This window comes from Symsagittifera roscoffensis, chromosome 8 (assembly GCF_963678635.1).
Source record: "Symsagittifera roscoffensis chromosome 8, txSymRosc1.1, whole genome shotgun sequence".
Taxonomy (NCBI): Eukaryota; Metazoa; Xenacoelomorpha; order Acoela; family Convolutidae; genus Symsagittifera; species Symsagittifera roscoffensis.
Genome location: NC_087069.1, coordinates 5964723 through 5987597, shown reverse-complemented (window position 1 = coordinate 5987597; position 22875 = coordinate 5964723). Strand labels below are relative to the sequence as shown.

The following is a 22875-nucleotide window of genomic DNA, read 5'->3' as shown; positions in this document are numbered from 1 at the left end:
AAAAACATGACGTCGAAAGTTCATAAAGCAGAGTTTCGCTCAAAACCTATAACCACGGCGGGCAATTGCATTCGGAAGTCGACTAGACACACTAAGGGGAAGATTTTACGCATACTCTTCCGGCAAAGAAAATCAAATATCGCGAACTTTTTGGGCTGCTTCTTCTTGAATTTTTGGTGGATCTAAAGCCATTTTTTTGTTCATTATTCTTCATTCTTATATTTCATCATCTTTTCTTCCATTTGTTTTCTTGGGGCGGCCTAATCTCTTTTTTGTTGAACATAAATCCCTGATATTGGTCTTTGTGAAACATCACAAACGGTAGATTTCGACTTCTTAACTAATTTTGCTAACTATTCTATTGTAAAATCTGATTTTTCGTCGCAGTTTTCAAAATTAGGCTTGCATAATCATCGGATAATCGACGATCTCGCATTTTCAATTTGGTTTGACAATAACTCAAGGTTGTTCGCCTTCTGATTTTGCATGGGAAAAAAACGTTGAAAAGCACTGATTGCTCATTGTAATTAATTCTGTCTGTCCGAACTTTTTGCTACTAATTATAACGCTTTCGCAGTTAGGCTATTTTGTTTCGGTGAAAGAAAAAATTCTGGCCATTTTTGTGCGGCAAACATTAGAAACATGTGTTTTAGATAAATTTCTTTCTTTTGAAACTACTTCCGTTTCACCCGCTGGAATAAAATATGAGTTGAGTCGAATTGGGAGATTTTGATTGGCCCGGTCAAAAAATAAGGTTCGCTGATCCCAATGGTCGTATTATAAAGTTGAAATCCTGCTTTTTTATTACTTTTTTCCCCGCCCTCACCCCACCTCAAACTAACATCATTTTTATGGAGTAACGAGTGCTTTTACAAGGCTAATTATAAGACCGAATATCTTGGTCATAGCCTAATGACTCCATACATCAATTTCTGTAAAAATCAGACAATCTGAACATTTTTTTTTGTAAAAAGTTGCAAGTGGGGGAAGAAAAATTTCCGAAACTTTGACATACAAAATAGTGAAAGAGCCGAAACCTTAAAACATAATCAACCAACAGCTGGAAAAGAGTAATAAACGCACGGGAACTGAAAAAATACTTACTTATTTTTTCAAGAACTTTCAATTTTTGAATTGCGAAGAAAACAAATTAAATGGCCTTGAAGTTTTTTTTAACTCGCAACAGTGTAAATTTAACTTAAAATCAAAATAAATTGGTTTCGAATGGTGCAAGGAAAATTTTTTCGTTGCTTGTTCACAGTTGTCATCCTGTGTTTTTATCTTCAAACATCTCATATTCTTCGAAAACATTTGCATCAGAGGCACAAGAATTTGGATCTTGTGCCTCTGATGCAAATGTTTGGTTGCTCTTAGTATAGCGAATGAAATTCTACATCTCACCCAGCACATGACATGACTATATGGGCGGTCCCATTTTGACGCCAGGCCACCTGCTAGTCGTTTGAGGAAAAACTTGAACTCCTGTGCCAAAACACCATCTATTGAAGTGACAAGTGGAGTGAAAGACATGTGTTTTTCTTCACAAGCTGTTCCATACTTACTTTTCTTCTCAATCTCTGCAGTTTTCAGTACATTCATGGGATTGCGGTTTTGGTAAGACGGAGCGTCAGTGTCTGTAGCACGGATGTCGAACGACGCAGCCGAATGTCTATCCCAAACCCCACGAGCTGAAAGATCTGCAATTAGTGCTGGGGTTCCATTTTCTACATCTGGTTCATTTTCTGCAATGGCCTTAAAGTTCTTTGAGTTTGTAGAACAATTTATCTTGGACATTTTTTGTTAATATTAACCCAATTCGAGAAAATTGAATCAATAGGTACAACTTTTATTTCGCTTTTCATACGTACAAATTTTAAGATTTTTTCTTGAAAAAAAATCAACAAAAAATCAGCAAGACCTTTAAGAGTGAGTTCTCACTACGTTCCCTACTCTTATTAGCATAAAAAGTAATATCAAAGTAGATTTCTTATCTTGGTATCTTGGTTCCTTCAAAAAACTGATCAAACAGTATAAATAAAAAAACTTTCGATTGCTTCCTTGTAGGCAGTTAACATCAACCTTGACGCACGCCAAAAAAGTTCGTTAGTTAAAACGGTTTCTTCAGCGGCCCACAACTATTTCAAAAATCAATTAAGTATCTAAATGATTTCTAAAATTTATCTTTCTTTCTTATTTATTTTGCTCACATAAAGTGTTTTTGTTTGTTCGGTGTGTGGGGAGGGGGGTTTGAATAAATTTTTATTTCAATTTTTCAATTTAACGCAAGTGTTCCCATTCTAAAAAAAACTGTAAAGAAAACTTTCTAATAAGTTACCGCTGAAACTGCCTTTTTGGTTCGCTCTTTTGTTTCTTGAATTATTACTGGCGCGGCTGAAAAATTTGAAAATCAGGCCCGAAATAACCCAAAAATCCAAAAATATAGACAACATTTTTCCAGTCTCCACTCTTATAAAATTATCCGAAGCACGCTACTGATTTAGGTGTTTTTTTTAAACGACTAACAGTAATTGAAACAAAAACTGCCATAAAAATAATCGAAATTTGCTCGGATCTATCTTCATTTCTCTTTTTTAGGTTGATCGAAACGAACTATCGAACTTTTTACTATTGCCATCCGCTGTAGCCTGGGCTGTTAGTAGGCGTGTTGCTTTCATATCCATCATTTTCAGCCACTTCCGGAGAATAAGCAACGCCTCCGGATCCAGTCATGCTTCCTGGAGAAGCAGCCATCATCTGGTTCACTTGTCCGAAGTTCTGGCTAGAAGAGGGAGCGTTGGAGTAATTGAAGGCATTCTGTGCAGGGCTTTGGTTGTGTGGTATCATAGGCGACGAGTATGTTTCAAATGTGCTACAAAGAGGGTTGATTAACTGTCATACTAATATATCGCAATGAAATAAATTGTCAATAAACATTGTTTATTAGTATTTTCCAACACTAGTACACTTTCTTAAATTATTTGTTTTTAATCAATTTTGAAATGCTGAAGAGGTCGAAACATCATAGTTAAAAGTTTGGTGAATGTAGCTTCATATATCAAAAATAAAATGGTTCCTTCTAAGTTCGAATAAATTGGAAGCACAAAAAGCAGAGACTAAAGCGTCACAATGGCTCAACTGAATTGATTCTCAATCGTTAACGAATAAATTCAAGGTTCTCTCCCCATAGAGGAGCACAAATTAAATTACAGGTCATAACAAACTAAACAGACAATGAAAACTTGCCACAAAAAGTTTTAGCTAAACTATCTAGATGTTAGAGCTATTTCCTTCTATCACGGCCTCCTGCTTTAAGCGAACACAATTTAATCAATGAAATTTTGATAAAATAAAAAAAATTTGCCAATTGAAGTCAAGCTGCTGACATATTTTGTTGATGGTACAGACTGGAAGCTGCAAAAACATATCTTGATTTTTATAATTGTGAGCTTCATTTTGGCTTCAATTTCTGCAAACATTTGGATCAATTTGTTTGCTACAACGGATTTTTTCAGTCAAATTAATTCCCCATTTACGCTACTTATTGAAACAAAAGTAATTTTTTTCCCATTTTCTCCCATTTAAACTTTCTTCATATTCATCCTTTATTTGCCCAACTAGCGCAAGTGAAGAATTCATATCTTTATGAAAATAATAACGGATAATTACTTATCTTTTTCTGAACTCCTTTTCCAACTTCTAATTGTTGTTCAAAAGATTGTCAACTTCTCTTCCTAACGCAACTCGAGAAAGGATCATGAATCATACAAAAATACTTAGTTGAAATCAGCAATATATATAGAGTTGCAAAAAAGTTCGGACAGACAGAATTAATTGAAAAAAAAAACAGCTGTCTAGACATCAACGGAAAATAAAACTGAAAAAAAAACATGACGTCGAAAGTTCATAAAGCAGAGTTTCGCTCAAAACCTATAACCACGGCGGGCAATTGCATTCGGAAGTCGACTAGACACACTAAGGGGAAGATTTTGCGCATACTCTTCCGGCAAAGAAAATCAAATATCGCGAACTTTTTGGGCTGCTTCTTCTTGAATTTTTGGTGGATCTAAAGCCATTTTTTTGTTCATTATTCTTCATTCTTATATTTCATCATCTTTTCTTCCATTTGTTTTCTTGGGGCGGCCTAATCTCTTTTTTGTTGAACATAAATCCCTGATATTGGTCTTTGTGAAACATCACAAACGGTAGATTTCGACTTCTTAACTAATTTTGCTAACTATTCTATTGTAAAATCTGATTTTTCGTCGCAGTTTTCAAAATTAGGCTTGCATAATCATCGGATAATCGACGATCTCGCATTTTCAATTTGGTTTGACAAAAACTCAAGGTTGTTCGCCTTCAGATTTTTAATGGGAAAAAAACGTTGAAAAGCACTGATTGCTCATTGTAATTAATTCTGTCTGTCCGAACTTTTTGCTACTAATTATAACGCTTTCGCAGTTAGGCTATTTTGTTTCGGTGAAAGAAAAAATTTTGGCCAGTTTTGTTCGGCAAACATTAGAAACATGTGTTTTAGATAAATTTCTTTCTTTTGAAACTACTTCCGTTTCACCCGCTGGAATAAAATATGAGTTGAGTCGAATTGGGAGATTTTGATTGGCCCGGTCAAAAAATAAGGTTCGCTGATCCCAATGGTCGTATTATAAAGTTGAAATCCTGCTTTTTTATTACTTTTTTCCCCGCCCTCACCCCACCTCAAACTAACATCATTTTTATGGAGTAACGAGTGCTTTTACAAGGCTAATTATAAGACCGAATATCTTGGTCATAGCCTAATGACTCCATACATCAATTTCTGTAAAAATCAGACAATCTGAACATTTTTTTTTGTAAAAAGTTGCAAGTGGGGGAAGAAAAAATTCCGAAACTTTGACATACAAAATAGTGAAAGAGCCGAAACCTTAAAACATAATCAACCAACAGTTGGAAAAGAGTAATAAACGCACGGGAACTGAAAAAATACTTACTTATTTTTTCAAGAACTTTCAATTTTTGAATTGCGAAGAAAACAAATTAAATGGCCTTGAAGTTTTTTTTTAACTCGCAACAGTGTAAATTTAACTTAAAATCAAAATAAATTGGTTTCGAATGGTGCAAGGAAAATTTTTTCGTTGCTTGTTCACAGTTGTCATCCTGTGTTTTTATCTTCAAACATCTCATATTCTTCGAAAACATTTGCATCAGAGGCACAAGAATTTGGATCTTGTGCCTCTGATGCAAATGTTTGGTTGCTCTTAGTATAGCGAATGAAATTCTACATCTCACCCAGCACATGACATGACTATATGGGCGGTCCCATTTTGACGCCAGGCCACCTGCTAGTCGTTTGAGGAAAAACTTGAACTCCTGTGCCAAAACACCATCTATTGAAGTGACAAGTGGAGTGAAAGACATGTGTTTTTCTTCACAAGCTGTTCCATACTTACTTTTCTTCTCAATCTCTGCAGTTTTCAGTACATTCATGGGATTGCGGTTTTGGTAAGACGGAGCGTCAGTGTCTGTAGCACGGATGTCGAACGACGCAGCCGAATGTCTATCCCAAACCCCACGAGCTGAAAGATCTGCAATTAGTGCTGGGGTTCCATTTTCTACATCTGGTTCATTTTCTGCAATGGCCTTAAAGTTCTTTGAGTTTGTAGAACAATTTATCTTGGACATTTTTTGTTAATATTAACCCAATTCGAGAAAATTGAATCAATAGGTACAACTTTTATTTCGCTTTTCATACGTACAAATTTTAAGATTTTTTCTTGAAAAAAAAAACAACAAAAAATCAGCAAGACCTTTAAGAGTGAGTTCTCACTACGTTCCCTACTCTTATTAGCATAAAAAGTAATATCAAAGTAGATTTCTTATCTTGGTATCTTGGTTCCTTCAAAAAACTGATCAAACAGTATAAATAAAAAAACTTTCGATTGCTTCCTTGTAGGCAGTTAACATCAACCTTGACGCACGCCAAAAAAGTTCGTTAGTTAAAACGGTTTCTTCAGCGGCCCACAACTATTTCAAAAATCAATTAAGTATCTAAATGATTTCTAAAATTTATCTTTCTTTCTTATTTATTTTGCTCACATAAAGTGTTTTTGTTTGTTCGGTGTGTGGGGAGGGGGGTTTGAATAAATTTTTATTTCAATTTTTCAAATTAACGCAAGTGTTCCCATTCTAAAAAAAACTGTAAAGAAAACTTTCTAATAAGTTACCGCTGAAACTGCCTTTTTGGTTCGCTCTTTTGTTTCTTGAATTATTACTGGCGCGGCTGAAAAATTTGAAAATCAGGCCCGAAATAACCCAAAAATCCAAAAATATAGACAACATTTTTCCAGTCTCCACTCTTATAAAATTATCCGAAGCACGCTACTGATTTAGGTGTTTTTTTTAAACGACTAACAGTAATTGAAACAAAAACTGCCATAAAAATAATCGAAATTTGCTCGGATCTATCTTCATTTCTCTTTTTTAGGTTGATCGAAACGAACTATCGAACTTTTTACTATTGCCATCCGCTGTAGCCTGGGCTGTTAGTAGGCGTGTTGCTTTCATATCCATCATTTTCAGCCACTTCCGGAGAATAAGCAACGCCTCCGGATCCAGTCATGCTTCCTGGAGAAGCAGCCATCATCTGGTTCACTTGTCCGAAGTTCTGGCTAGAAGAGGGAGCGTTGGAGTAATTGAAGGCATTCTGTGCAGGGCTTTGGTTGTGTGGTATCATAGGCGACGAGTATGTTTCAAATGTGCTACAAAGAGGGTTGATTAACTGTCATACTAATATATCGCAATGAAATAAATTGTCAATAAACATTATTTATTAGTATTTTCCAACACTAGTACACTTTCTTAAATTATTTGTTTTTAATCAATTTTGAAATGCTGAAGAGGTCGAAACATCATAGATAAAAGTTTGGTGAATGTAGCTTCATATATCAAAAATAAAATGGTTCCTTCTAAGTTCGAATAAATTGGAAGCACAAAAAGCAGAGACTAAAGCGTCACAATGGCTCAACTGAATTGATTCTCAATCGTTAACGAATAAATTCAAGGTTCTCTCCCCATAGAGGAGCACAAATTAAATTACAGGTCATAACAAACTAAACAGACAATGAAAACTTGCCACAAAAAGTTTTAGCTAAACTATCTAGATGTTAGAGCTATTTCCTTCTATCACGGCCTCCTGCTTTAAGCGAACACAATTTAATCAATGAAATTTTGATAAAATAAAAAAAATTTGCCAATTGAAGTCAAGCTGCTGACATATTTTGTTGATGGTACAGACTGGAAGCTGCAAAAACATATCTTGATTTTTATAATTGTGAGCTTCATTTTGGCTTCAATTTCTGCAAACATTTGGATCAATTTGTTTGCTACAACGGATTTTTTCAGTCAAATTAATTCCCCATTTACGCTACTTATTGAAACAAAAGTAATTTTTTTCCCATTTTCTCCCATTTAAACTTTCTTCATATTCATCCTTTATTTGCCCAACTAGCGCAAGTGAAGAATTCATATCTTTATGAAAATAATAACGGATAATTACTTATCTTTTTCTGAACTCCTTTTCCAACTTCTAATTGTTGTTCAAAAGATTGTCAACTTCTCTTCCTAACGCAACTCGAGAAAGGATCATGAATCATACAAAAATACTTAGTTGAAATCAGCAATATATATATAGAGTTGCAAAAAAAGTTCGGACAGACAGAATTAATTGAAAAAAAAAACAGCTGTCTAGACATCAACGGAAAATAAAACTGAAAAAAAAACATGACGTCGAAAGTTCATAAAGCAGAGTTTCGCTCAAAACCTATAACCACGGCGGGCAATTGCATTCGGAAGTCGACTAGACACACTAAGGGGAAGATTTTGCGCATACTCTTCCGGCAAAGAAAATCAAATATCGCAAACTTTTTGGGCTGCTTCTTCTTGAATTTTTGGTGGATCTAAAGCCATTTTTTTGTTCATTATTCTTCATTCTTATATTTCATCATCTTTTCTTCCATTTGTTTTCTTGGGGCGGCCTAATCTCTTTTTTGTTGAACATAAATCCCTGATATTGGTCTTTGTGAAACATCACAAACGGTAGATTTCGACTTCTTAACTAATTTTGCTAACTATTCTATTGTAAAATCTGATTTTTCGTCGCAGTTTTCAAAATTAGGCTTGCATAATCATCGGATAATCGACGATCTCGCATTTTCAATTTGGTTTGACAAAAACTCAAGGTTGTTCGCCTTCAGATTTTGCATGGGAAAAAAACGTTGAAAAGCACTGATTGCTCATTGTAATTAATTCTGTCTGTCCGAACTTTTTGCTACTAATTATAACGCTTTTGCAGTTAGGCTATTTTGTTTCGGTGAAAGAAAAAATTTTGGCCAGTTTTGTTCGGCAAACATTAGAAACATGTGTTTTAGATAAATTTCTTTCTTTTGAAACTACTTCCGTTTCACCCGCTGGAATAAAATATGAGTTGAGTCGAATTGGGAGATTTTGATTGGCCCGGTCAAAAAATAAGGTTCGCTGATCCCAATGGTCGTATTATAAAGTTGAAATCCTGCTTTTTTATTACTTTTTTCCCCGCCCTCACCCCACCTCAAACTAACATCATTTTTATGGAGTAACGAGTGCTTTTACAAGGCTAATTATAAGACCGAATATCTTGGTCATAGCCTAATGACTCCATACATCAATTTCTGTAAAAATCAGACAATCTGAACATTTTTTTTTGTAAAAAGTTGCAAGTGGGGGAAGAAAAAATTCCGAAACTTTGACATACAAAATAGTGAAAGAGCCGAAACCTTAAAACATAATCAACCAACAGTTGGAAAAGAGTAATAAACGCACGGGAACTGAAAAAATACTTACTTATTTTTTCAAGAACTTTCAATTTTTGAATTGCGAAGAAAACAAATTAAATGGCCTTGAAGTTTTTTTTTAACTCGCAACAATGTAAATTTAACTTAAAATCAAAATAAATTGGTTTCGAATGGTGCAAGGAAAATTTTTTTGTTGCTTGTTCACAGTTGTCATCCTGTGTTTTTATCTTCAAACATCTCATATTCTTCGAAAACATTTGCATCAGAGGCACAAGAATTTGGATCTTGTGCCTCTGATGCAAATGTTTGGTTGCTCTTAGTATAGCGAATGAAATTCTACATCTCACCCAGCACATGACATGACTATATGGGCGGTCCCATTTTGACGCCAGGCCACCTGCTAGTCGTTTGAGGAAAAACTTGAACTCCTGTGCCAAAACACCATCTATTGAAGTGACAAGTGGAGTGAAAGACATGTGTTTTTCTTCACAAGCTGTTCCATACTTACTTTTCTTCTCAATCTCTGCAGTTTTCAGTACATTCATGGGATTGCGGTTTTGGTAAGACGGAGCGTCAGTGTCTGTAGCACGGATGTCGAACGACGCAGCCGAATGTCTATCCCAAACCCCACGAGCTGAAAGATCTGCAATTAGTGCTGGTGTTCCATTTTCTACATCTGGTTCATTTTCTGCAATGGCCTTAAAGTTCTTTGAGTTTGTAGAACAATTTATGTTGGATATTTTTTGTTAATATTAACCCAATTCGAGAAAATTGAATCAATAGGTACAACTTTTATTTCGCTTTTCATACGTACAAATTTTAAGATTTTTTCTTGAAAAAAAAAACAACAAAAAATCAGCAAGACCTTTAAGAGTGAGTTCTCACTACGTTCCCTACTCTTATTAGCATAAAAAGTAATATCAAAGTAGATTTCTTATCTTGGTATCTTGGTTCCTTCAAAAAACTGATCAAACAGTATAAATAAAAAAACTTTCGATTGCTTCCTTGTAGGCAGTTAACATCAACCTTGACGCACGCCAAAAAAGTTCGTTAGTTAAAACGGTTTCTTCAGCGGCCCACAACTATTTCAAAAATCAATTAAGTATCTAAATGATTTCTAAAATTTATCTTTCTTTCTTATTTATTTTGCTCACATAAAGTGTTTTTGTTTGTTCGGTGTTTGTGTGTGGGGGGGGGGGGGGGGGGGGGGGTTGAATAAATTTTTTTCAAATGTTCGCAAATGCTCCCATCCTAAAAAAACTGTAAAGAAAACTTTCCAATAAGTTACCGCTGAAACTGCCTTTTTGGTTCGCTATTTTGTTTCTTGAATTATTACTGGCGCGGCTGAAAAATTTGAAAGTCAGGCCCGAAATTACCCAAAAATCCAAAAATATAGACAACATTTTTCCAGTCTTCTCTCTTATAAAATTATCCGAAGCACGCTACTGATTTAAGTGTTTTTTTTTAAACGACTAACAGTAATTGAAACGAAAACTGCCATAAAAATAATCGAAATTTGCTCGGATCTATCTTCATTTCTCTTTTTTAGGTTGATCTAAATGAGCTATCGGACTTTTTATTATTGCCATCCGCTGTAGCCTGGGCTGTTAGTAGGCGTGTTGCTTTCATATCCATCATTTTCAGCCCCTTCCGGAGAATATGCAACGCCTCCGGGTCCAGCCACGCCTCCGGGAGAAGCAGTCATCATCTGGTTCATCGGTGCGAAGTTCTGGCTAGAAGAGGGTGTGTTGGAGTAATTGAAAGCATTCTGTGCAGGGCTTTGGTGGTGTGGTATCATAGGCGACGAGTATGTTTCAAATGTGCTACAAAGAGGGTTGATTAACTGTCATACTAATATATCGCAAAGAAAATAAATTGTCAATGAACATTATTTATTATTATTTTTCTAACACCAGTACACTTTCTTAAAATCCTTTTTTTTTAAATAAAATTTTAAATTTCTGAAGAGATCGAAACGTCATAAGTAAGTGTTTGATGGGGCTCTTTTTCCTTTTCCCCCACCTGCAAATTTTTATATTTGAAGTTACTGTTAACTTTGTCGTGAAAATTGACATGCAGACTAATTAGGCCATTACAAACATATTTTGTCTTGATAATTACCCTTGTAAAACCACTCGTTAGAACATAAAACTCATGTTTGAGTGAGGTGGGGGGGGGGGGGGGGGGGGGTTCGAAAAAGAGCTTTTGATTAATGTAGCTTCAAGTATCAAAAATAAAAATGGTTCCCTCTAAGTTCGAATAAATTAGAAGCTGGATTGAACTTTTTCATCTTTTTGACTGTAAAGTCTTCAAAAGTTGAATCGCAACAACTATCGGAGTCGTAACAACGTGGCTAAAATGAATCATTATTAGGCTACCATGAGCTTTTTAGGCTCTTTTCCAGTCCCCCCGTTCAAATTCAAATTTGAACGCTTATTTAACGTTGTCATAATGCAATGAAAATTGGCTTGGTGAACAAATCGACAACTCTACACAGATTAGTTCTTTTACGTTACAACGTAAAATCACGAATTTAGCCGTAAAAACACGTAAACTAAACATAAAACTCGGTATTTGGAAAGTGGGGTGGAAAAAAGCCTTCTTTTAGTCGCAGAGAAACTGCATTTCTGTTTGTCTCTAAAAGTGACAGTTTTGCCTCGCAGTGATCCCTTTTAGCCGTGTTACGAACATAACGAAGCGTTTCAATAAACTTAAACAGTTAACAATCGATTAAGTCTGAAAAGTAAAATATTATGTTGATGAGACATGAAAATTGGCCATGCTGGCCTACCCGCACTGATAAATTTGAGATTGAAATCGACTTAAATCGATTTAAATACAGATAGTATAGATTATAAAAATCGATTAACGATCGCTTATAATAGGACTTTTAATAGGACATTTTTCGGTTGTTCTTTAATGGACATTTTTTCGGTTGTTCTTAGCATTTTTTCGTTATCTTGTTAGCAATAATTTTTTTTTGTTATTTTCCGTTCTTATAATCATTGTGTTTTCCCCGCATAAACAGTTCTATCCAGTTTTTATAAAACTTTTCTCATAAATTTCTGATATTTTAGCCTTTTTCGACAATTTTCATCAAGGTTTGTATTTTTTGCGCTATTTTTGCTTATTGAAACGATAGGCAACAAGAATGTACATTTCTTACGCCTTCAATCGAACTTTTCAATTTTTTTGTATTTATTTTAAATGCGTATACAAAATGTCGACAAAATAACGAAAACAATTTTTCAAACTACAAGTTTGCATCAAAATAAATCAATTTTAAATCGATTCAAAGCATCGACTTTTTAGGTTTTTGCTAGATTATCTGTATAAAATGGGTTTCAAACCATTTCTTGTCAGTGCGGGTACTGGTTTTTCTCCCGTACATTTCAGTTTTTCTTTTTGTAATCTTATATAAATCAACATATAACTAGAAGTTTGGAAACAATTTATTATTATGATTATTATTAAGGTTATTATGTTGATGGTGAATATTATTGTTATTATTGTGATTATTATGATTAATATTAGAATGATTATTATGATTATGATTATTATTTTGAATAATTTTTTCTATGGTTACTTTACAATTAATATTTTTGCCATAATTATGATTTTTATAACAACTCTTATGATGACTAGTTTTGACATTCTGATTATGATGAATGAGTTTTACAAGTAGTTTTCATGATTTATGATTTTTATTCTGATTATTATTAAGATTATTTTATGATTTTTATAATTAAATGTTATGATTTTTCTGATTATTTTATGATGATATGATTCTGATTGTTTTCATCATGATTACTATTATGATTATTATGAATATCATAGCAGTTTTTTCATCTCTAAAGTTTTATTATTCTGATTATGATTATAATGATTATTTTTGTGATTAATATGATTATGATTATTGTTCCGACTTTCGATACGAAAGTAACGGAAAATTTGTGCTCGGGTGGTTTTTTTTTTTTCTTCAGACAAATTTCGGCTTTTTAACTAGCCATTTTTGACGGAGTTTTGTTTATATCATTTGAAAGTCATTGTTGTCCTGAGCTTAAATTTGAAAAGATATTTCACCTGTGATCATTTTTCGTAAAGTTACGGGGGTTTAAAGATGGCCATTTTGGCCAATTAAGGGACAATTAACGCACGATATATTTCGCGCTATTAACGGGTAAGCCGAGATTTAATCCGTCTTAGAAATCATTCCAAATTGGATGGAAGAAGCTTATTAGCCATAAATGATTTAATATAAGGAGCGAAATTTATCCTTTTGTACTTTATATGGCGTGTGGGGGGATGATTTTTGTTAAAAAAAAATCAAATTTTAGAAAAAAAAATTTTCATTTTTTTTATTACATTTTATTTTTATAGGTTATTACTGCTCCTTAAATGTTAAGAGGCAGTCGGAACATTAAGGGCTTCGCCCTGAAACGAGCAGTCTTGTTATGACTTTTATATTGTAGTTATTACAATTACTTTTATGGTTATTGTTCCGATTTTCGTAACGAAAGGTGCTCGGGGTGGGTTATTTTATATCGCTCGAAAGCTATTGTTGTTCTTAGCTTAAATTTGAAAATATATTTCACTTGTGATCGTTTTTTGTAAAGTTATGGGGGTTTAAAGATAGAAATTTCGGACAATTTGGGACAATTAACCCGCGATATCTTTTGCGGTTTTAACGATTAAGCGAGATATAATCCGTCTTAAAAATTATTCCAAATTGGTTCAAGGAAGCTTATATGTCATAATTGATTTGTTAATAGGAGCAAACATTATCACTTTGTACTGAATATGGCGTGTGGGGGCATGTTTTCACAAAAAAAACATCAATTTTTTTTTAAATTTCTACATTTGAATTTTTCATGTTATTGCTGCTCCATAGACCTTGAAAGGCAGTCGGAACATTCAGGGCTTTGCCTTAATACGAGCAGACTTGTTATAATTAAGATTAATATATTTTATTATTAATATATGATTATGATTATGATTATGATTACGATTAATATCTTTATTATTGCGATTTTTACGTTGATAATCATTATGATTATTTGGAATATAATTATGATGATTTTTATCATGATTATTATGATTTTTATTATGATCTTTATTATAATCCTTATTGCGATTATCTTGATCTTTACTGAGCATGATCTTTATTACGATTCTTATCATGGTTTTTAGCATGATTATGATTATCATTATTATTATGATTATGGTTATGATTGTTTAAATTAGTATGATTATCTGATGATTTTTTTTGATAGAAGATTATGTTAGCTCTACTACTAAATGACAGTTAATCCCTGTGTGGTCTTGCTATGGGAGTAGATGGTCCGAATGATCTTCCTGGCCTCATAGGAGTGGCATTAGCATCCATGTCCACATTCATAGTTGTTCCATTATAACCCGGATAAGTACTGGGCGACTGGAATGTCGGTGATACCCTAGAAAAACTAGCTCAGTTCATTTTTTAATCAAATTTCTCAAAAAAGCTCACATTTTGATTCCAATGAACAAATTTAAGCAACTTTTTTCCTGAGAGAAAGGTGAGGGCGGCGTCCATCATGATGGAGGGACCGAATGTTTCACTTATTTTCAGCCAGTCAGAATTGAATAATCGAAAATCTCAAACAAACTGCAGAAATCTGAAAGTGTAAATCCAGGCCATTAAAATCGGAAGTTGTCCGATTAGAAAAAAAGCAGATAAATATTTCAAATATTGCGAAATCGAAGTCGGGGAACGGAAAAACCTATAAATTAATTTTAAAACAAAATGAAAAAGAAAACAAACAATTTTTTGTTTATCAGCACAAACCGTACAGCAAAACTGTACAGTAAAACTTCATAGTATGGAAAAATGCTGATTATGTTATTTTCATATGGTATTTTCATATGCTTTTTTTCATAATATGAAGTTGTATAATAGACATTTTTTGTCAACACGAGTTATCTCGTCCAAAATCATTCAATCGTTCAATCATTGATCTGTGCGTATTGAAATTCAACTTTTTCACTTATTTTTTCAAATGTCTAAAAAAAACTGTTGGCTATTTTGGTTTAAGTTCACAAAAATAGCCTGTTATCTATCGGATGGACCCACAACCATTATTTTGTTATTATGTATATTTTTCTTGTAAAACTAACGCATTTACAGACCCAGAGCTGCTTGGCTGCATTGCAAATGTTCCAGGGGGAGCACCAAGGTTCTCCGTTGGACTCCAAATTGTGTTATAAACCGGAGTAAAGTCCCCTATAGCGGGTGCGCTTCCGCGGCGCAACGACGGATTTGGCTGCTGTATCTGAGCACCTGTATTTAACTGGGGATGTGTCCCCGGAGAACCCGTATCGGCAGTTTGAAAAACCTGGTTGGCGTCCTGAAGTTGTGGACCAGCGTTTGGATCTCCGGGGGTTGTAAGAAGCCTAGAGAGCTTGATCCTGGGCGCAGAAATTTCTGCGAATGCAAAAAAAAAACAACAGAATAAAACACAAAGGAAGGATAACGAGTTAAAAAAAACTCTATTTTTTTTTGAAAAAATACTTTCCATCCGAAGACAAAACTGTTTTGCGTTAGTTAAAAAGTCAGTTTACAAGGCTTCTTGGTTCAAATCTGTCCGCTGATCGAAAAACTTTCTGGTTTTTGTCTTGCCACACACATTTTTTTGCTCAATTTTTTTGCTCATATTTTTTCAGTTTTTTGCTGCTATTTATTTCTGTCCCTAACTACCTAAAATTATAAAGAATGGGTTGAGAACAGGTGTGGGTTTTCGGTCTTGCTCTTGTTAATTTAGAAAATTGCCCAAAATTGCGTAACTTTGTAAAAATTTTGTGATGAAGAATAGCAAAAATACCACGATTGCAACGATATTTGAACCAAAAGCAGCGGTTTTTACTGTGCGAGCTGTCACCACAAACTATACTTGCAAAATTCAGACGGATGCAGGTCAAAAATGTCTACCCCTGGGTTGAAAGGGGGAACTGGAAAAGAGCCTCAAAAACGTCTTCTAACCCGATGTAAAATTGCCTCGACGCTGACGTCTGGGAGCTTCTGGCATGTACGTTTCTCTGATTTCTCCTAAGGTCATCGGAACAGTAGGTAAACTCCAGTTGCCCACCTGTCCTGGCAACTCTGCTGTGAAGGGGGGAGGATATGCCGACCTAAAACATAAATAGTGACTATGGCCAAGTGCTCAGGGTACTCGATTTTTAACACGAAGGTCAGGGCACTCGTTTCCAGCTCTAGTCCTGACCGCACAAATACCAAGTTAGTGTCAGCGGATTTGGTGCGCACCTGAATCTCATAACTATGCTGGACATTACGAAGTGCTACTTAAGTTACTTTTAGTTCAAGTGTAGCCATTTATACAAAACAATACTAAAACAATGAATACTGATTTACGATCTTGATTCGATTCAAGCAAACTCTTAAACTGCTAGTTTTACTGTTTGCCAATCAAACGACTGATTACTAAAATCGCTTGTCGAAAAATCTGCATTGAAGACTTCTAATCACAAGCTTGATGATAAATCTTGAATTCTAAGAACTACTTGTGCAATAAACTTTTTTGTATATTGCATTATTTAATTTATATATTCCGATTCAACAGTCCTATTCAAGTTGGAGAGTTAAGTCCTTTCCTTCATCGAACAGTTGGCAGTGTCTGATGATTGGTCGGAGTATGATAAAATGTTACTTTGTTACAGCTAACTCTACTTATATACAGAAAAAATAAAATGATAAAAGTGAATTAATCTGAAAGTTAAAAGATTCAAAAGTGACAGAGAATTCTCTCCGCCGGAGAAAATGAAAGTATCAAGGTCAAACAGAAATGACCGGTTCAATCAATTCAGCCTTAGATTACACCATCAAAATTTAGACCAAAATAACCACTTCCGGTATTTAAGTTTTTTTATAAAGAATTCCCGCTGTCATCAGAGCACGAAAAACTTGTAAATACCGTGAAAGCTTGAAGTTGGCAAATCGGAATGAAATACTTAACCCAATATATCTGGTGGCCTCATATAAATAGACAAAACTACTTCCATGGCATAAATGATTAGGAAAGCACTAAGAAAACTTGAAAAGCGCAATCCCGAACTCACAAACTAACCCTTCTGTCTGAACCAAACGAAGAACTTAACTTAGATTTCACTGGTCCTTTGGATTTTCAATGGGGTACAAACAAATTCATTTTGTTTTGTATTGATAAACTCTCAAAATTTCCATCAGCAAAAAATACCACATCTACCTCGACAAACGACAAATACACTTATCGACTTTCTTCAAGACTACATTTATCTACCTGATAATCCATACTTTTTTCGGGTAGACCACACATCTTGCTTTACCAGTCATGATTTGTAGTTTTTACCAGTCAAATCAGTTGACTCTAGGCTATTTTTAAATCATAGTTATTGAACCACACTTACCCAACGGAATCAACTGAAAATTGTGCCCCTACGTTATCTACAAATTCGTGAATATTCGGCAGTTGATGTTTGTTTTTGTAGATTTGCTTGATGAAATTAGAGTCTAGTGCTAGTTTGTTTGATTTGTCTTTCCTACAAGTAATGACAATTGGGCCAATGATTCTATCTTCTTCACAATTTTCCAATTTCTATTATGTCCTTTGTTTGGTTTTGACTGAATCTCTGAATCTAGTAGATGAATGGGAACTCGTCTACATTTTAGCTGAATAACTTTTAGTGATAAGTGAAAGCGAGTGACTTTTGTTTGATTTTCTAATTTTCCAATCCGACTGAATAGATGCTCAAAATTTTTTGAAATATGTTCGATCTCCCTGTCTTTTTTGTCGGAAGAATTGAAATTTTTAGACATACAGATCTTATTGGACTCGAAGTAAGGGAACTGCTTCTGTGATACTTCAATCCCCACTTAAAGCAAATTGTCAATTCCGAGGAGGCTCATTTCGTGACATTCTGTCTGGAAAAATGCCATTCTTTGTATGCCCATCCATTTGAGAAAGTTTGACAATGAGGTTGAAGGCGTTGTCCGTGAACCTGCAGTATAGTTCCCTTGTTGGTCGATCCACCAATTAAATCTTCAAATACGGGTCCCGTAACTTCAGTTTGTGGAGAATATTTATCTTGAGATAACTAACCGGGCTAGCAGAGTCCACTTGTGCATTCAAAATTGCTCGATTTTCTTTCCCGAAGCCAATATTTAGCGGTCTCTTAAGTTTTTTCCTTCCTACATTTAGTACAGAATAACCACCGTTGTCGCTCTGTCTGGATTCTGACCATGCATTGATCACTCCACAGTATTCTCTATTCACACGGTCTGTATTTACATCCGGTTGATCCACGTGATAGTTTTAAATCTGTAGTATCTACAATTTGGGTATTTACAAAGTTTACAGTTTTACGACAAGATTTACATAATCTGGTGAAATGGCTTTTCTATTTACATAATGTACAGGTTGTCTACTTCGCCGGTCAAACTGCGAGATTTCCTTCAGAGAATGTGCCGCCGCATTTCATGCAGTTGTCATTTCGTTCAGCATTAAAATTTGGTTCTCTCTCTTTTGACGAAAATTTTTTTACAAAGTTCATGTACACATGATCGGTTTGATTTAAAGGTATTAGTCATCTTCATATGGTTAGTTATCCCTTTTTCGTCTATCAATGCAACGTTTTGTGCCTCCAGAGGTGGTAGGGTTCCCGTCAGTAGTTTTTTCTGTATATCTGAGTTTTTCATATTGCTTATAAAAATATCCCTTATCGATTCGTCCTCTCTGTCGGATATGTCATACTTTCCGCCATTTTAGCTAAAGCAGAATTGCTATAGTGACCTTTTTTGGGTTGTTGTCTTTGTAAGAGTTTGTGCCTTTCAGGTGTGACGTTTTTTTTTCTCATGAACTTCGTTGCTAGAGTTTCCCAAAATTCTTTAAAAGAGACTTGAAGAATTTTCATTCTTGTAAATTTTTTACCGAATATCTTTTTTACTTCGTTTCCGAGGGCTAAACAGAGGGGTTGAGCGAAACTTTTTGTCGGCTTTTTCGATTGTCAATCCGTTAAATCATTTCGTTTCTAATTCGATTGTTGCGGCTTCTTCGTAGTCATATCGATTCTGTTCTCGAATGTTCCTCTCCAGTCGTGCTTTTCTCTGGTTTCACGATTTGTTCTCCGTCGGATTCTTGAATACAAATGAATGTGGATGATGTCTGTTGATCGGGTTGAAAAGATTTTCGATATCTACGTTTTCCTTCGCAATTTTAGCTAAATGAAAAAGATCGCTCCACTCTTTCCAAGGTGTTGAAGGGTCCACCGTATGGTCCTGCCAAATTGAAGGTAGTTCTCTCACCTTAGATTCGTTGTTTGATTGCGCTATGATAATATGTTACTCTGTTACAGCTATTTCTACTATTGTACAATTAAAAGAATAAAGGATAAAAATGAATTAATCTGAAAGTTAAAACATTAAAAAGTGACAGATCAATCATTGCGCCGGAGAGAAAGATAGTATCAAGGTCAAACGTAAGTGACCTGTTAAAACATTGAGCTTAAGATTTAACTAAGTAAGCTAAGTACATAAGTAAATCATATCAAAGTGGTTTGGAATCTAGGCCTGCTGGCAGATACGTGGAATCTATGGCCAATTTTTTAAAGTAATGAAGTTGAGAAAATTGCGAATCAAGTTTTTCTAGAACCTCTAAGAACTGTCTATAATGATCCTCCAGCCAAACCAGAATTAGAAATTGAACCAGAAGACGCCAGAGAAAGGAAAAAAGAGTCCTAAAATCATTCGAATGCATGGAAACTTAATACCTGCTTCGAAAATTAAATTTAGAGTTTTGCGAGGGGCATATATTTTTGTGTAAAAAAATGGCACTTCCTCACCACCGCCCTTTCTTATAAGCATTAAGGCTCTTTTTCCTACCCCCATCCGCCACCTGCAAAATTTCATCTTTTAACTTATTGTTCACTTTGTCCAATTGTCATGAAAATTGACGTGCAGACTGATTAGGCCATGACAAAAATAATTGGTCTTGATAATTAACCTTGTAAAACCACTCGTTAGACCATAAAATTCATGTTTGAGTGAGGTGGGGGGAAAAGGAAGAAGAGCCCTCACTTCTTTTTTATGGCGTGTCTATTTATGCCTTGATCAAGGTCTGATAATTTAAAAGTTCAATTTTTTAAGATTATCATCGTTGAAACGTTATATCATTTGTGGGCTCTTTTTCCTTTTCCCCCACCTCACTTAAACATGAATTTTATGGTCTAACGAGTGGTTCTACAAGGTAAATTATGAAGACTAAATGTGTTGGTCATGGCCTAAATAGTCTGCCTGTTAATTTTTATAACAATCGAACATAGTTAACAGTAACTTCAAATATAAAAATTTGCAGGTGGGGGGGGAATGAAAAAGAGCCCAAAAACATATTCAACCTTGTAGAATCACTCGGTACACCACAAATTTGATGGTCGTGAAAGGTGCGGGGAAAAGGACAAAGAGCCCATGAAAAACATATTTGGTCTTCATGTTGAACCGGCTCTTTTTCCTTCCTCCTCCCACCTCACAAAAGCATCATTTTATGGTCTAACGAGTACTTTTACAGAGTTAATTATGAAAATCAAGTATGTTTGTCATGACCTAAGCAGTCTGCATATCATTTTTCATGGCAATCGGAAATGTGAACAGTAATTTTAAATAGAAAAGTTTGCAGGTGGTGGGAAAAGGAAAAAGAGCCGTTGAACCTTGTGAAACCCCTCGTTACACCATAAAATTGGTGATTATTGATGAGATGGGGGAGGGGGGATAGAGCCAGGAAAATTAAACAGGAAACCCATTTGTTTGTATTGTTAAAAATGTTGTTGCATGTGGAGCAGTTGCCCCTCGGTCTCTTGACCTTGAACCCCTTAGTCTCTTGATTTGTAAGGGCGGGTATGACTGAGCTCTTCATTCCGTAAATAGGAAGCGGTTAGGATTTAGGCACGTAGATGGTCACTTGGACGTTTCAAGCGCAGGGCTTCAACTACTCCACACCAATCAGCCCTACCGATAGCTATGAAGTTCGAATCCACAATCTTTCGATCGCAGACTCTCAGATGTAACCTCTGTGCTAGAATTCGCCGAAGTATCTTCCATATGAAAATTATTTAAAGCAGTTGGTGCGTAAATCAGTTGATTAGGTTCTCTTTCTTTCTTCACATTGAGAAGAGATTTTCTTGTTTCTACCTCACGTAAACATCAATACCTTTTTTTCGAATATCCAAGTTTGGAACTCTTCTCTTCCCCCCCCCCCGCCTCGCACCTCACATCTCCCACCTCACTTTTTTCCTTCCTCCGCCATCATGGTGTAAAGAGAACATCATGGTGTAACGAGAGGTTTTACCAGAATAAGTATCAGGACTAAAAATGTTTTTCATGGGCACTTTTCAATCACCCCCCCATAATTTTTTTTCACCTTTTCGATTGTAACAAAATTATGCATGTGGAATGATTAGGCCATGACAAACATAATTGGTCTTCATACTTAACCTTGTAAAACCACTTGTTACACTATAAAACTGAAGTTTATGTGAGGTGGGGGGAAGGTTGGGGAAAGAGAAGCTCCGAGCTCTCCAAAAGCACTACAAAGACCCTATTTTGGCAAAAGTTTTGAAAAACAAGGGCTCTTTTCCAGTTCCCCCTTTTCAAAACACCGAGTTTTATGTTTGTTTTACGGGTTACTACGGCTAAATTCGTGATGTTACGCTGTACAGTATGAAGAATAAATCTGTTCAGAATTGTCGATTTGTCCCACCAATTTTCATTGCATTATGACAACATTAAATAGACTTTTCAGTATTGAATTTGAAAGGGGTGGGGGAAATGGAAAAGAGCCAAAACAGGTTATGGCTCTTTTTCCTTTTCCCCCACCTCACTCAAACATGAATTTTATGCTCTATTGAGTGGTTTTACGAGGTTAATCATAAAGAACAAATATGTTTTTCATAGCCTAATTAGTCTTCATGTCAATTTTCATGACAATCGGAAGAAGCGAACAGTAACTTTAAATATAAAAATTTGCAGGTAGGGGGGAAAGAAAAAAAAGCCCAGGTTATAAATAGCTTTTTAGCCACTTTTTGAAAGTGTTTACCAAAAAGTCGCGTTTTTTCGGCCCGCGCTCCCTCCTTAAAATTTGTATTTTGTCGTGTCGAAGGCGCCTTTAGAAACATTCTAGGGTCAGTCAGTCAAAAATAGATATCTCAAAAGAGTTCAAAGGGGGACTCTTTGGGTCGGCAGAGGGTCGAATCCCTGATATGAGACGGAGCGTAAGCCTAAGCACTCCACCCCCCTCCCTTTCACTAAATCCGCCTCTATCCATATTTGAGATGGGGGGATGAAAAAGAGCCAAAACGCATTATCAGTTCTACAACTGTAACTATCCTTGCGATTAGCACCATAAAGTTGATGATTGTGGGAGTTGAGGAGGGGGGGGGGGAGTGAACTGTAGATTGCAAAGCTGAAATGCTGACCTCACTGGAAGGTATGGCGAGTCGTTCTGCAGTGGCTCAGGGTACTTCAGATACCAGTAGTCTCTGTTTCCCACCACTCTTGGAGCCTTGATTGCCACCTCTCGTCCATTTACTCTCACAATTTCATACCGAACCGGAGACTCGTCTCTTTGATCGTTGTTACTCATATTTTCGTTTATTTGGTTCTTTTGTGCTATTTTTTTGAGATTTTTTTAAAACTAAAGTTGTGTTTGCGTTGTTGGGAAGAAATTATTTACTGGAGAAAGAAAGCAATCCAATCAGATTTTTTGAGATCAAGTTATAATACTTAAACTTGTACTTCTGTATGTTAAATCAAAACGATTGAAAATCAAAACTGTTTGACTAACTGAAACTGAAAAAAAGCACTCCTTGGTCATCACAATAGGGAGTTTTTATCGCAATTAACCATAAAATTGAAGGTGGGGGGAAAAAGAAAAAGAAAAAAATGTTTGGGAGGGGGGGGGGGGGGGGGGGGGGAAGAGCCGTATAAAGTTTTGGATTGGTTTTTTAAAAGAGCGATTTATTTTTTTGGATAATAATT

At 35.4% G+C, this 22875-nt stretch overlaps 1 protein-coding gene across 1 annotated transcript; it reads right to left on the bottom strand.

Annotated features, from left to right (window-relative positions):
• Positions 1-2625: 2625 nt before the first annotated feature.
• Positions 2626-22480, bottom strand: LOC134853436 (DNA-directed RNA polymerase II subunit RPB1-like). The gene is made up of 6 exons (XM_063869433.1): positions 22314-22480; positions 15838-15986; positions 14988-15282; positions 10409-10645; positions 6516-6752; positions 2626-2869 (listed from the first exon to the last, which is right to left on the bottom strand). The coding sequence occupies exons 1-6, from the start codon at positions 22478-22480 to the stop codon at positions 2626-2628; spliced, it is 1329 nt and encodes a 442-aa protein (XP_063725503.1).
• Between the last annotated feature and the right edge of the window lie 395 nt (positions 22481-22875).

Coding starts and splice junctions, on each gene's coding strand:
- LOC134853436 (XM_063869433.1), bottom strand. CDS start 22,480: ATGAGTAACAACGATCAAAGAGACGAGTCTCCGGTTCGGTATGAAATT. Junction 6,753..10,408: donor AGCCCAGGCTACAGCGGATG/GCAATAATAAAA, acceptor CCCTCTTTGTAG/CACATTTGAAACATACTCGT. Junction 2,870..6,515: donor AGCCCAGGCTACAGCGGATG/GCAATAGTAAAA, acceptor CCCTCTTTGTAG/CACATTTGAAACATACTCGT.